Genomic DNA, 15,931 nt, shown 5'->3' on the forward strand with positions numbered 1-15,931 from the left:
GAAATGAGAAGCGTCAATTCTTTGTTGCAGCGCCTTAGTTGTTCATTGATTGCTTTATCATATGTGCCTTGACCAGGGGTGAGGGGTACAGCAGACCGATGAGCCCGCGCTCAAGCCAGCGACCTCGGGGTTTCAAACCTGGTTCCTCCGCATCCCAGTCTGATGCTCTATTCACTGCGCCACTGCCTGGTCAGGCAGGAAGCTCCCAATCTTAACAGGAGAGATATTACCCCTTCTTTGGGAGTCCAGAGTTGAAGAGAGGAAACAGCTCTTGCCCTCAAATTGTTCCCAGAGCAATGTGGGACGCATAAAAGAATTGTCCCAGGAATTAAAGGTAAAGAAGGAAACCTCCTTGGGTTCTATCCTTAGTTTAAGGGAATTGGCAAAGCTATAGGACCATAGTCTGTACCAGGGTTCCCAGAAGGAAATTTAGTCATTCTGCCATTGAGAGCAGATCAGAACACTAGGTCATCCCTGACCTGTGAGAATATCACCACCATTAGCAAAGGTGATCTCAGCCTCCTTCCTAAAAGTACACTTTCAGGAAATCCTGATTGTCCTAATTAGAGCTAGATGCCAGGACCAAGCACTGATCCACTGTGGTAAGGACTTCCTTCCCTTTCCTCTTCTGTCATTTCCCCATCCATGTACCCATTCTCCCTGCTCTTCTCTTTCTGTTACCCTAGTCTTTCTCAAGGGGGGCTGTTGGCATTTGGGGTCAGATAAGCCTGCATTTTATAGCAGTATCATTTGTATGGTGGAATATTTAACATCCATGGCCTCTAGCCCCAGAGCTGTGCTTTTATTTGTTGAAAACACACACACACTTTAGTATAAGACTTCAGTTAAAAGGAAGGGTTTTAGGCCCTGGTCGGTTGTGTCAGTGGTAGAGCGTCGGCCTGGTGTGCAGGAGTCCCAGGTTCGATTTCCAGCCAGGGCACACAGGAGAAGTGCCCATCTTCTCCACCCCTCCCCCTCTCCTTTCTCTCTGTCTCTTTCTTCCCTTCTGCAGCCAAAGCTCCATTGGAACAAAGTTGGCCCAGGCACTGAGGATGGCTCCATGGCCTCCACCTCAGGCGCTAGAATGGCTCCGTTGCAACGGAGCAACAGCCCAGATGGGCAGAGGATCGCCCCCTGGTGGGCATGCCAGGTGGATCCCAGTCAGGCGCATGTGAAAGTCTGTCTCTGCCTCTCTACTTTTCACTTCAGAAAAATACCCCCCGAAAAGGAAAGGTTTTATTCCTAAAACAAAAAACAAGATTGAAAACTATGAATCTAGTCTCCCCCTTTTACTTATGGATGAAGAAATTTAGATGCAGAGAGAGAAAGTGGTTTGCTCAAGGTCTTTCCACCAAAATATATCTGACTCTGGGTTAGAACTAAGAATTTTTATCTCAGTATTGCTATTGCAGCTTTTGAATGCATCATTTTCTTTCTAACCATCGGTTGTAAACTTAGAATAAAATCTTTGCCTTTCTTATCTCATAGGGTTATTTCAAAGAAATAAATGTCTGCGAAAACACATTATAAATGAAAAAAATATTAATAGTATGGTGTAGCGGTTAAGAGCTCTGGATTCAAAAACCTGGGAGTTCTGACTCGGGTTATTTGGCCTTGTGGCCTTGAATATTTTTATTTATTTATTTTAAAGATTTTATTTATTGATTGTACAGAGAGAGGAGGTGGGGGTGGAGCAAGAAATAGCAACTTAAAGTTGCTTCACTTTCGTTGTTCATTAGTTGCTTGTTGTATGTACCTTGACGGGACAAGCCCAAGGTTTCGAACTGGCAACTTCAGCATTCCAAGGTGATGCTTTATCCACTGCACCACCACAGGTACAGCAACCTTGGATATGTTTTTGAGCCCAAGCTTCAGTTTATTGATTTGTTAACTATGAAGCAATAATGATAACCACCTAAAGTTGTTCTGAGGATTAAATAAGGTAGTCTGGTAGATGAAGGAGAGGTAAACGGTGTCTGTAAATCCCTTGGTACGTGACTGCTGTGTTCCTATGGCCTCCTGCCTTGCGCCTTTCCTGTCATGTTGGGATGCCTGGAAAGGTTTGGGAGGACAGGATCCCTCATTCAGGGGGATCCTTTGTTCCCTTGGGCTTAGTAAGGTTCCTGATTGTTTCCTCTGATTTAGGATCCCAAGTATCCTGTGGAGAACTTGCTGAACCCAGATACTCAGATGGGACCTTGGCTCAGCTGCCCTCATGACAAGACTGGGCAACTGAAAGTGGAACTACAGCTGGAGAGGGCAGTGCCCATTGGCTACATTGATGTGGGTGAGTGAGTTCTCTGGGGCCTAGAACCCTCTGCAGGAGAGCAAAGGAGTAACATCCCCCTTCAAATGCTCCACCAAAATGTCTCAGTTCAGTCTGGCTGAGCAGCCTTGATGGAATAAACCTAAGTGGCATGAACAGGAGATGTGGCACTAGCCCTTGGGGCAGGTATTTGGTGTTGGAAAACTCTTAAGGGTTCGACTCACATAGAATTGAATGCGAATGGCACTTCTTGAACTATGCAATATACCTGCTTTTGTCTGAGTGGTCTGGGTGAAGCCTTAGGACATGCACATAATTATAAATGCCAACAAACAGAATCCATACACTCTTCTAAATATCAGTGTCAAGAGGACCCTGGGGATGAAGTGTGCAGGCTAATCTGGTGGGCTCCATCGGAGTTTATGGGTTGGAAAGGTTGGCCTTAGAATTCTCTGGAATAGAGAGTTGACAGAGACCATTGGTCTCAGGTCTGTTACAACAGAGAGACGTCAGGCTCCCTAGCAAGGATTTAAGAAAGAGAGTTTCACACTGCTTAGAGCAGAGGACAGGGAGGCAGCAAAGTCTCTTCAGTCAGGGAGGGCTTCTGGCTCAGAGGAACATGATGAGCCTTTACGTTGTCACTTAGTGGACTGAGGTCTCATTTCACTTCAGTTGCAGGATCTAGAGTTGAGGGATGTCCTCTTTCCACCTGATTCCCTTGTGTATAGTCAGAGGAGCCCTTATCATCCCATAATCCTCATCCTTTTTGTCAATATTTTGTTTTAGGGAACTGTGGCTGTGCTTTTCTGCAAATTGATGTGGGCCGTTCTTCCTGGTCCCTGGACAGACCTTTTGTCACCCTGCTCCCTGCCACCATGCTGATGTCCCTGGCTGATTCAAAGCAGGGGAAAAACCGCTCAGGGGTCCGCATGTTTAAAGATGGTAAGGAGAAAAAGCAGAAATAGAAGAGAAACTAAGGGAAAGAGAGAGATTATGAGGAAAAGCGCTGCGATACGATAGAGGGCTATGAGAGCCGGTCAGTGTGTGTTGTGGGAGAGAGCCTATGCAGTAGTTCAGTTCTATCTGTTGGAGGGACGGGGTAGGTAATGAGTGAACACTATGTGGTATGTTTGTGAGTGAGTTCTCCATGATGAGAATATGTGATACCTTGGGATATTCATGAGCTATGGTTTATATTTACATTCAATGTGATTCCGTGAAGCATGTAGAACCCCCATTTGTCACTAGAGTGTTTTTATTTGTATAAATGTAAGTGTGAATGTGTTAATGCAGAATGAATGTTTTTATAATGATAGATGACTATAAATTATAGTTATATAACATATCCGTGCCAGTCTCTGTGTTCACTAGGCACCATAGAAGAAACATAAGATCTGATTCCTGGCCTGTGGGGACTTACGATTTGTCTGTGTTTACATTGGAGGTGTTTGTAATGTGAGGGAAGAGTGGTAAGGGAGAGGAATACAAGGTGGAGGAGGTGAGGTCCTACTAGATAGTGCTGAGAATTGAAGGTGAGAAGTGTTTGTAGCAGTAGGATGTGATACTATGGGTGAGTGCATAGGGCAAGTAGTTCTGTGAGAGAGGTTGAGGTCTCATGGTCCAGGAAGTGTAGGTGTTGCTCAGCTAATCCATTGAGCAAGCAGTTGCCCCAGACAATACACTATAAATAACTCCTATTAAAATGAGACATTGTTAAGGTAGAATGAGGATGTACTCCTGCGGGGAATGATGTGGAATGGTGACAGGGAGGAACAGTGTCTGAGAGGGCCTTGACTGGCCTGCTTGGCACTGCCAAACCCTGAGCACCAAGGCCTGAGGACTCAGTTACTCATGACCTCCATTATTCCTTTTGTTGGAGTTTCCTCTGTACAGTCCCTGTCTTTTCTTCCCCTCCTCAGTTATTGACCTCTTATTTCCCCTGCGCCCCATTCATGCATTTCCCCTCCCCTCTCATTTTCTTTTCCTTGAGATGATTTCCTGACTGCAGCCTCAGGTGAGTCATGGGATCGACTTCGCCTCACTTGCTCCCAACCTTTCGCACGTCATCAGTCCTTTGGCCTGGCGTTCCTGCGTGTGTGTTCCTCTCTGGACTCCTTAGATGACCCCATAGTGGACCCCTCAGCCTCTATGAGCTCTGAGCCGAGCCAGGTATGTACACTGATGGAACAAGGACTTGATATTTTCCTACCCTTTCCATTTTCTGGTTGGGAAGCTAGTATTTGATTGAGTTATAGACACACACACACACACGTACATTCAAATATAAACAAAAGGGCTCAGAACCCTTACAGGTAGGAATAAACTCTCCTTTCCTTTCACACTTGAAAGTTTCAGTTGAGTGAGCCTTCAGTATAGTGTACACAAAGCTGTTGGACCATTTGTTCTTTAGCCATAATGAAATTCTTTTGGGATTCAAACTTGATCTCATACTTTATTTCTAGGTTCTTGGGGAGTCTAGCTTTCATGAAACTTTCCCTTCTAGCACCTGTAACTCCGGGACTCAGTCACATTCCCTCTGCCATTGCTGTGCTTTGACCCACCTGCCCAGCAAAGCCAGGTATACTCTTATAAGTTTTTTATTTTATTTATTCATTTTTAGAGAGGACAGAGAGAGGGAGAGAGAGAGACAGAGAGAGAGAGAAGGGGGGAGGAGCTGGAAGCATCAACTCCCATATGTGTCTTGACCAGGCAAGCCCAGGGTTTCGAACCGGCGACCTCAGCATTTCCAGGTCGACGCTTTATCCACTGCGCCACCACAGGTCAGGCTGCCAGGTATACTCTTAGATGTGTGCTCTGCAATTTCATGTGTTCTCCTGCTTTCTCTCCTGTACAATACACATGTATTCCTAAGAGAAGATGTATAGATTTCTTGCTATATATAAGTATCTAGTCAATTTAATTATTTCCCCTTTTCTCAGCCAGTTTTCTAGGGTTGTTGTTTTTCTTCCTCAGTCTATTCTGACTCCTCAGCTTTCTTATTACTGGTGTCTCCATTTTTCTTGTCAAACCAGTACCCTCCCCCATAGTTCACTCACAAACAAATATGAATGTATAATCACACAAAGCTAGAGTCCTGGAGTTCTAGAAATGTAAAAATACTTAGAGATCATCAAGTCCCAGCCACCTCATTGTGCATCTCAGAGAGGGAAATCTGCATATTCAGATTGACATGGTGAGTCAGAACAGAGTGGGGACCAGAAATCAGGTCTCCTGTCCTTATACCATGGCACTTCTATGCACACTGTACTTTTGTAGAAGCTTCAAACATTTGACATAGCCCAAAGAATTTCAGTTCCCAGGAGCAAACCTCACAGGCTTCACTCTTATTGAGGCTACTGAGAAAAAGAAGAGACTAGGCATTGGGAAGAGAAAGTGGAGTTAGAAGATACAGAGGAGGAGTAGATGCCCTTGTACAGGCTTGGAAGAGACCCAGAGAGATGAGACAAGTAAAGCATTGTGTGCAATTTACTCTTCCTTTGTAGGAAGGACCCAAAAATGCAAAAGGACCAATGGAAGCAGTTCAGTGTGCTCCGCCAGGTCCCAATAGCAGTGCTGGAACTGATGTGAATGGCGCTAGAGCTCTTTGACCGTGGCTGTTCAATAAAATGGAAGCTCTGTGAGATTAGGAACCTGTTTGTCTTGTTCCACGATGCCTTCCTGGCAGCTGAAACAAAGTAGGCTTTGAGTATATGTGTTCATTATATAAATGACCTTTCAGAGAGGAGTTGTACATAGCATCACCAAAAATTTATCATCCAAACTGAGATAATTTGAGAGCAAAAAAGAGTACTGTTAATAATTATACTGAGGCGGCCCTGGCTGGGTGGTTCAGTGGTAAAGCTTGTCCCGGGCACAATGAGGTCGCAGGTTCAATTCCATGGTCAGGGCACATACAAGAAGCAATCGAGTGCACAACTAAATGGAACAACTAAGTGGAACAAGTTGATGCTTCTCTCTTACTCTCTCTCTCTTACTCTCTCTCTCTCTCTCTCTCTCTCTTTCTCCCTTCCTCTCTGTCTGTCTCTCAAATCAATTAGAAAAAAAAATTTTTTTCCTTCTCTTTCAAGTGACAGGAGGGGAGATAAAGAGATAGACTCTTGCCTGACCTGTGGTGGTGCAGTGGATAAAGCGTCGACCTGGAAGGCTGAGGTTGCCGGTTCAAAACTCTGGGCTTACCTGGTCGAGGCACATATGGGAGTTGATGCTTCCTGCTCCTCCCCCTGTTCTCTCTCTATCTCTCCCGCTCTCTCTCTCTCTAATAAAAATGAATAAATAAAATCTAAAAAAAAAAGAAAAAAAAAGCAATCAATGAACAACTAATCAATGAAGCAACTATGAATTGACACTTCTCATTCCTCCCCTTCTCTCTCTGTAAAAAGAGATAGACTCTCACATACACCCCTATGGGCATCCACCTGGCAAGCCCCCTTTGGGGCAATGCTCTGCCCATCCAGGGCCATTGCTACATTGCTCAGCAACTGAGCTATTTTAGCACCTGGGGGAAGGCCATGGAGCCATCCTCAGTACCCAGGGCCAACTTGCTCCAACCTAGCCATGGCTGTGGGAGGAAAAAAGAGAGATAAAGAGAGAAGGGGGGGAGAGATGGAGAAGCATATGGTCACTTCCATGTGCCCTGACCGGGAATCAAACCTGGGACTTCCACACACTGGGCCAACACTCTACTGCTGAGCCAGGGCAGGAAAATAGTTTTAAAAGGGGGAAAAAATGAATTATTCTGACACAACAGACATAATAAGCACAACTGGCCCAAGCAAAGCAGAACCCGTGGTCATCCTAATTATAGGATAAATAAGGACTTTGTAGAGTCTTTTCCACTTTGCTATCTAAATCACTCTGCACCTTTAGGACCATGGTGGGATCAGGGAGACAGGGAGTCAGCATCTTCAGAGCCAGTGTCAGAAAGGCATTGAACATCAACAGCAGAATGAGACATGCTGCAGGAACCTCATTGAAACCACAGAGAAAAGAGATCCTGAAACACTTCTACAGGGGAGGACGAACACATGGCAACCAATTGATGGCACTCAGTTTTATCATTTAAGACGTCTAAAATACCATAGGCTTTTCTTTTCCCATGGGCTTTTTCTTTGTAATGTATTATTCTAATGGAAAATTATACTGAAAGCAAAACAAAAGGGTTTTTAATCCTGTGAAATAGGGTCATTTATGATCACCAATTTTCCACTAAGGAAACAGAAGCCATAGAAGTTCAGTGGGATGTCTCAGGTCACACTGTTAAATAAGTCTGGATGTTAACCCAGGCCACCTGACTCCACTGTGCTGGGAGCTCTATCCTAATGATTAATCTCATTTAGAGTTAAAGTTAAATAACCATCTCTACACACCCAGCTAGTTACCCTTTATAGTAATATTCACTCAAAAATTTATGAGACATAATAAAGAAAAAATAAAAACACTGGTAAAGTAAATAAAATATTTCAAAATTAATGCTAGGTCCAAAATGAGACTATAATTGTAATTAGAAAATATTAAACAGTCAATGTGAATATAAAAATACTGTTTCTCAAGCTTGCAGAATGAGGCTGGAGCCGTGCAAAAGACATTTATTTACGTTTAAGGGAATCTGTGATGCCTTGGCTGGATGGCTCAGTTGGTTGGAATATCGTCCTGATATATGAAGGTGGCCAGTTTAATCCCTGGTCAGGTCACCTACAGAAACAAATCAATGTTTCTCTCTCTCTCTCTCTCTCTCTCTCTCTTCCTTCTTCTCCCTCTGAAATCAATAAAAAAATATTAAAAGAAAAAAAAATAGCTTGACCTGTGGTGGCACAGTGTGTAGAACATTGTTTTTGTTTTTGTATTTTTCTGAAGTTAGAAGCGGGGAAGCAGTCAGACAGACTCCTGCATGCGCCCAACCCGGATCCACTGCATGCCCACCAGAGGGTGATGCTCTGCCCATCCTGGGCTTTGCCCCGTTGCGGCCGGAGCCATCCTCAGTGCCAGAGCCAACTTTGCTCCAGTGGAGACTTGGCTGTGGGAGGGGAAGAGAGAGAGAGAGAGGAAGGAGAGGGGGAAGGGTAGAGAAGCAGATGGGTGCTTCTCCTTTGTGCCTTGACCAGGAATCGAACCTGGGACTTCCACACACCGGGCCAATGCTTTACCACTGAGCGAACTGGCCAGGGCCAGAAAGAACATTGACCTGAAATGCTGGGGTTGCCATTTCGAAGCCCTGAGCTTGCCTTGTCAAGACACATACAAGAAGCAACTACTATGAGTTGATGCTTCCTGCTCCCCCTCACACACATTTTTATTCTCTCCTCTCTCTCTAAAAATCAATAAATAAAATCTTTAAAAAAAAATAAAAGACAATCTGTGGTGGTGGAAGAATCAGAGCTGAAAATTTTTTTGTCTTTTTTTTTTTTATTTTTTTTACAGAGACAGAGAGTGAATCAGAGAGGGATAGACAGGGACAGACAGACAGGAGCGGAGAGAGATGAGAAGCATCAATCATTAGTTTTTCATTGCGTGTTGCAACACCTTAGTTGTTCATTGATTGCTTTCTCATATGTGCCTTGACCGTGGGCCTTCAGCAGACCAAGTAACCCCTTGCTCAAGCCAGCAACCTTGGGTTCAAGCTGGTGGGCTTTTGCTCAAACCAGATGAGCCCGCGCTCGAGTTGGCAACCTCAGGGTCTCGAACCTGGGTCCTCTGCATCCCAGTCCGACGTTCTATCCACTGTGCCACCGCCTGGTCAGGCCAGAGCTGAAAATTTTTTAAAGTTTTGTTTTTTAAATTCAAGGAAATTTGGAAAAATAGAAAATGAAATAGCCACTGGTGAACCAACATAGATAAATTGAATTTTGGCAAAGAATTATGAACTTGTAGCATTCCACATAAATAAAATCTATGTAGAAATGATCTATTGTGTGGTTATTACACATAGCCATTTCTAGAGTTTCAGATAGAGAGGTTTATAAAATGTCTGTGATATAGTGACTAAAGCTAGAAAGAGATATATATGCCATCTATATACACATATATACATATTTTTTAAAGATGACTAGAAATTGGTAGGCTTTTAGTTGCAAGTGAACAAAACTGTTTACAAAATAAATCATAATGGAAATTAAAGAATATTATTAAACAGTTTTTAGAAAAGTGTTAAAAATGTGCCCAAATAATTCAAAATAAAACTATTTCTATTTACTCATTTATTTATTTTTAACATTTATTTATTGATTTTAGCGAGAGAGGAAGGGAGAGACAGAGATAGGAACATCAATCTCTTCCTATATGAGCTCTGGCCAGGGCAAAATAGCATTGCTTTTATTTATTTTTTTTTATTTTTATTTTTTTAATTTTTATTTATTTATTCATTTTAGAGAGGAGAGGGGGGGAGAGAGAGAGAGAGAGAGAGTGAGAGAGGAGAGACAGAGAGAGAGAAGGGGGGAGGAGCTGGAAGCATCAACTCCCATATGTGCCTTGACCAGGCAAGCCCAGGGTTTCGAACTGGCGACCTCAGCATTTCCAGGTCGACACTTTATCCACTGCGCCACCACAGGTCAGGCAGCATTGCTTTTAAATATAAAGAAATATATGTGGCCTGACCTGTGGTGGTGCAATGGGATAAAGCATCAACCTGGAATGCTGAGGTTGCCGGTTCGAAACCCTGGGCTTGCCTGGTCAAGGCACATATGGGAGTTGATGCTTCCTGCTCCTCTCTCTCTCTCTCTTTCTCTCTCTCTCTATCTCTCTCCTCTCTAAAAATGGAATAAAGTCTTTTAAAAAAAAATATGTGTGAAATTTCTCTCACATAGGTATATAAAGAGTGATACAAGTTTTGAACCTATATGAATTAATTCTTTACATGTACAAAGGTTAAAATACGTGTATATATACATATGCTTTCCAAGTTTGCACATGATGTCAATCCCATGCCCTTTTTACCCAACGGCATTTTATAATTTTTTTTTTTTTTTTTTTTTTTTTTTTTTTTTTTACAGAGGCAGAGATAGACAGGGACAGACAGACAGGAACGGAGAGAGATGAGAAGCATCAATCATCAGTTTCTCATTGCGCGTTGCGACTTCTTAGTTGTTCATTGATTGCGTTCTCACATGTGCCTTGACCGCGGGCCTTCAGCAGACCGAGTAACCCCCTGCTGGAGCCAGCGACCTTGGGTCCAAGCTGGTGAGCTCTTTGCTCAAGCCAGATGAGCCCGCGCTCAAGCTGGCGACCTCGGGGTCTCGAACCTGGGTCCTTCCGCATCCCAGTCCGACGCTCCATCCACTGCGCCACCGCCTGGTCAGGCTTTTATAATTTTTTTTTTCCACTGATGCTCTACCACTGAACCAACCAAACAGGGCCAAAGTGTTTTCTTTTGTTTTTTTCCTTTTTATTTATTTATTTACGTATTTATTTTCTTTCTTTTTTTAAGTAATTTTAATGGGGTGGCAATCAATCAGGGTACATAGGTTCAGAGAAAACATCTCCAGGTTATTTTGACATTTGATTATGTTGCATACCCATCATCTAAAGTCATACAGTCTTCCGTCACCTTCTAACTGTTTTCTTTGTGCCCCTCCTCTCCCCCCACTCCCGTTCCTTATCCTCCCCTCTCCCGGTATCCACCACACTCTTCTCCATGTCCCTCAGTCTCATTTTTATGTCCCACCTATGTATGGAATCATATAGTTCTTAGTTTTTTCTGATTTACTTATTTCACTCAGTATAATGTTATCAAGATCCATCCATGTTATTGTAAATGATCCGATGTCATTGTTTCTTATGGCTGAGTAGTATTCCATAGTATATATGTACCACATCTTCTTTATCCAATCATCTATTAAAGGGCTGTTTGGTTGTTTCCATATCTTGGCCACTGTGAACAATGCTGCAATGAACATGGGGCTGCATGTGTCTTTATGTACCAGTATTTTTGAGTTATGGGGGTATATTCCCAGTAGAGGGATTGCTGGGTCATATAGTAGTTCTATTTTTAATTTTTTGAGGAACCACCATACTTTCTTCCATATGGTTGTACTATTTTACATTCCCACCAACAGTGGAAATGAGAGTTCCTTTTTCTCCACAGCCTCTCCAACATTTGTTATTACCTGTCTTGTTGATAATAACTCATCTAACAAGTGTAAGGTGGTATCTCATTGTAGTTTTGATTTGCATTTCTCTAATAGCTAATGAAGCTGAGCATCTTTTCATATATCTGTTGGCCATTTGTATTTCTTCCTGGGAGAAGTGTCTGTTCATGTCCTCTTCCTATTTTTTTATTGGATAGTTTGCTTGTTGTTGAGTTTTATGAGTTCTTTGTATATTTTGGATATTAGGCCCTTATCTGTGCTGTTGTTTGAAAATATCATTTCCCATTTAGTTGGCTGTCTGTTTTGTTGTCACTTTCTTTTGCTGTGCATAAGCTTCTTAGTCTGATATAGTCCCATTCATTTATCTTTGCCTTCACTTCCCTTTCCTTTGGAGTCAAATTCATAAAGTGCTCTTTGTAACCAAGGTTCGGGAGTTTAGTACCTATGTTTTCTTCTATGTAATTTATTGTTTCAGGTCTTATATTTAGGTCTTTGATCCATTTTGAATTAATTTTAGTACAAGGGGACAAACTGTAGTCGAGTTTCATTCTTTTGCATGTGGTTTTCCAGTTTTCCCAACACCATTTGTTGAAGAGGCTTTCTTTTCTCCATTGTGTGTTGTTGGCCCCTTTATTAAAAATTATTTGACCATACAAATGTAGTTTTATTTCTGGGCTTTCTATTCTGTTCCATTGGTCTGAGTGTCTATTTTTCTGCCAATACCATGCTGGGTTTTTTTGTTTGTTTGTTTGTTTTTTGTATCTTTCTGAAGCTGGAAACGGGGAGAGACAGTCAGACAGACTCCCGCATGCACCCGGCCGGGATCCACCCGGCACGCCCACCAGGGGTGAAGCTCTGTCCACCAGGCGGCAATGCTCTGCCCCTTCGGGGCATCTCTCTGCCACGATCAGAGCCACTCCAGCGCCTGGGGCAGAGGCCAAGGAGCCATCCCCAGCGCCCGGGCCATCCCTGCTCCAATGGAGCCCCGGCTGCGGGAGGGGAAGAGAGAGACAGAGAGGAAGGAGGGGGCAGGGGTGGAGAAGCAAATGGGCGCCTCTCCCATGTGCCCTGGCCAGGAATCGAACCCGGGTCCCCCGCACGCCAGGCCGACGCTCCACCACTGAGCCAACCGGCCAGGGCCAATACCATGCTGTTTTGATTACTGTGGCTCTACAATATAATTTGAAATCAAGTATTGTAATGCCCCCAGCTTCGTTCTTTTTCCTTAGGATTGCTCTGGCTATTTGGGGTTTTTTATAGTTCCATATAAACCTGATGATTTTTTGTTTCATTTCTTTAAAAAATAACATTGGAATTTTGATGGGAATTGCATTAAATTTGTATATTGCTTTGGGTAATATAATCATTTTGACTATATTGATTCTTCCTATTTAAGAACAAGGAATATTTCTACATTTCATTATATATTTTTTGAGTTTCCTTAACAATGCTTCATAGTTTTCATTATATAGGTCCTTTGCCATTCTTTGTTATGTTTATTCCGAGGTATTTTTTTTTGTTTGTTTCAACCATTGTTGAAACAAATGTTTCAACATTTGTTTTTTTGAGCTCGTTTTCTGATATTTTATTGTTGGCATATAGGAAGGCAATGGACTTTTGTGTATTAATTTTGTATCTTGTGACCTTACTGTATTGGTTTATTGTTTCTAGTAATCTTTTTGTGGAGTCTTTGGAATTTTCAATGTGCAGGATCATATCATTTGCAAAAAGTGAAACCTTTACTTCTTTCCCAATATGAATGAATGCCTTTTTTCTTTTCTTTTTTTGTATTTTTCCGAAGTTGGAAATGGGGAGGCAGTGAGACAGACTCCTGCATGCACCCGACCGGGATCCACACGGCATGCCCACCAGGGGGTGATGCTCTGCCCATCCGGGGAGTCACTGTGCCGCAATCAGAGCCATTCTAGCGCCTGAGGCAGGGGCCACAGAGCCATCCTCAGCGCCCAGGCAAACTTTGCTCCAATGGAGCCTTGGCTGCAGGAGGGGAAGAGAGAGAGAGGAAGGAGAGAGGGAGGGGTGGAGAAGCAAATGGGCGCTTCTCCTGTGTGCCCTGGCCAGGAATTGAACCCGGGACTCCTGCACGCCAGGCTGACGCTCTACCACTGAGCCAACCGGGCAAGGCTGAATGCCTTTTATTTCTTTCTCTTGCATGATTGCTCTGGCTAGAACTTTCAGCAGTACGTTGAATAAGAGTGGAGAGAGTGGACAACCTTGTCTTGTTCCTGATTTTAGGGGAAAATTCCTCAGTTTTATGCCATTTAATATGATGTTAGCTGATGGTTTATCATAGATGGCCTTTATTATGTTGAGATATTTTTCTTCTATACCCATTTTGTTATTTGTTTTAAACATAAAATGATGTATTTTATCAAATGCCTTTTCTGCATCTATTGATAAGATCATATAGTTTTTGTTCCTCGTTTTGTTCATATGGTGTATTACATTAACCGTTTTGCGTATGTTGAACCATCCTTGTGATTCTGGGATGAATCCCACTTGATCATGATGAATTATTTTTTTAATGTGTTGTTGTATTCAATTTGCTAGTATTTTGTTTAGTATTTTAGCTTTTAGTATTTAGTATTTAGAATCTGTATTCATTAGAGATATTGGTCTATAGTTTTCTTTTTTTGTGTTGTCCTTGCCAGATTTTGGTATAAGGGTTATGTTGGCCTCATAAAATGTGTTTGGCAGTATTGCTTCTTCTTCAATATTTTGGAAGACTTTGAGTAGAATAAGAACCAAGTCTTCTTTGAATGTTTGATAGAATTCACTAGTATAGTTGTCTGGCCCTGGACTTTTATTTTGGGGGAGATTTTTAATAGTTGTTTCTAATTCCTCCCTGCTTATGGGTCTGTTTAGGCTTTCTGCTTCTTCATGACTCAGTCTAGGAAAATTGTATTGTTCTATGATTTATGCATTTCTTCTATATTGTTAAATTTGGTGGAATATAGTTTTTCATAGTATTCTACAATAATCTTTGTATATCTATGATATCGGTGGTGATTTCTCCTCTTTCATTTTGGATTTTGTTTATACGAGTCTTTTGTCTTTTTTCCTTGGTGAGTCTTGCCAAGGGTCTGTCAATTTTGATGATCTTTTCAAAGAACCAGCTCCGTGTTTTATTATTTTTTTTTATAGTTTTTCTGTTCTCTATTTCATTTACTTCTGCCCTGATTTTTATTATTTCCTTTCTTCTGCTGGTTTTGGTTTGTTTTTGTTCTTCATTTTCTAGTTCCTTAAGATGTGAAGTTAAGTGGTTCACTTGGGCTTTCTCTTCTTTGTTCATATAGGCCTGTAATGATATGAACTTCCCTCTTATTACTGCTTTTGCTGCATCCCAGAGATTCTGATATGTTGTATTGTTATTTTTGTTTGCCTGTATGTGTCTTTTGATCTTTGCACTTATTTCTTCTTTGACCCACTCATTTTTTAAAAGTATGCTGTTTAGTTTCCACAATTTTGTGGGTTTGTTTACCTCTTTTTTGCAGTTAAATTCTAGTTTCAAGGCTTTATGATCAGAAAATATGCTTGGTATAATTTCAGTCTTTTTGAATTTGTTGATGTTATTTTTGTAGCCCAACATATGGTCAATTCTTGCTAATGTTCCAGGTACACTAGAGAAAAATGTATACTCTGGCACTTTGGGATGATATGTCCTGTAGATGTCTATCATATTCAATTGTTCTATTGTTTCATTTAAGGCCAATATTTCTTTATTGATTTTCTGTTTGGATGAACAATCTAGAGCTGTCAGCGGTGTATTGAGGTCTCTGAGTATGATTGTATTTTTTGTCAGTTTTTGTTTTTAGATTGGTCAGTAGCTGTCTTATATATTTTGGTGCTCCTTGGTTTGGTGCATATATATTAAGAAGTGTTATGTCTTCTTGATTCAGTGTCCCCTTTATCATTATGAAATGACCGTTTTTGTCTGATTATCTCTGCTGACTTGTAGTCAGCATTGTTAGATATGAGTATTGCTACACCTGCTTTTTTTTTTTAGATGTTATTTGCTTGGAGTATTGTTTTCCAACCTTTCACTTTGAATTTGTTTGTATTATTGTAGCTTAGATATGTTTCTTGTAGGCAGCATACAGTTGGATTTTCTTTTTTAATCCATTCTGCTACTATGTCTTTTTATTGGTGAGTTCGATCCATTTACATTTAGTGTAATGATTGACATTTGAGGGTTTCCTATTGCCATTTTATATATTGCTTTCTGATAGTTTTGTATCTTGTTTGGTTCTTCTTTTTTACTTTCTATCATTTGTTTTTGTTTGGTTGTAATCTATACTTCTTTTCTCTGTTACTACTTTTTTCAAGGCATATACTTCTGTGTTGGTTTTTTTAGGGATGGTTACCATTAAGTAATGGAAAGCATACATATCATGTTCATTGTAGTACATTATCTCATGAGTGCTTCTGCACTCCATCCTCCTTTGCTACTGTTAATCTTTGTCCTCTCCCTTTTTTGTTTCTTTGTTACAGATTAATCTTGTTTTTATTGAGATGTTGATAGAGCTTTTACTTGTAATTTTATTTT

The 15,931-nt window shown here is 41.5% G+C and overlaps 1 protein-coding gene across 3 annotated transcripts in view; it reads left to right on the forward strand.

Moving 5' to 3' along the window:
• The window catches only part of XNDC1N (XRCC1 N-terminal domain containing 1, N-terminal like), a 40,412-nt gene that overhangs the window by 12,703 nt on the left and 11,778 nt on the right, over nt 1-15,931 (forward strand). Inside the window, exons 4-8 of one of the 3 annotated variants that reach the window (XM_066250705.1) lie at nt 2,146-2,287; nt 3,053-3,208; nt 4,257-4,435; nt 4,729-4,844; nt 5,770-5,894. In XM_066250705.1, coding sequence (XP_066106802.1) covers nt 2,146-2,287; nt 3,053-3,208; nt 4,257-4,435; nt 4,729-4,844; nt 5,770-5,854 — 678 coding nt within the window. In that variant the 3' untranslated portion in view covers nt 5,855-5,894. Of the gene's footprint in view, nt 1-2,145; nt 2,288-3,052; nt 3,209-4,256; nt 4,436-4,728; nt 4,845-5,769; nt 5,895-15,931 lie in introns of those variants that run through there. The other 2 variants (XM_066250701.1, XM_066250700.1) reach the window with 2 other exon arrangements.

The sequence above is a fragment of the Saccopteryx bilineata genome, chromosome 1, assembly GCF_036850765.1.
Source record: "Saccopteryx bilineata isolate mSacBil1 chromosome 1, mSacBil1_pri_phased_curated, whole genome shotgun sequence".
Classification (NCBI taxonomy): domain Eukaryota; kingdom Metazoa; phylum Chordata; class Mammalia; order Chiroptera; family Emballonuridae; genus Saccopteryx; species Saccopteryx bilineata.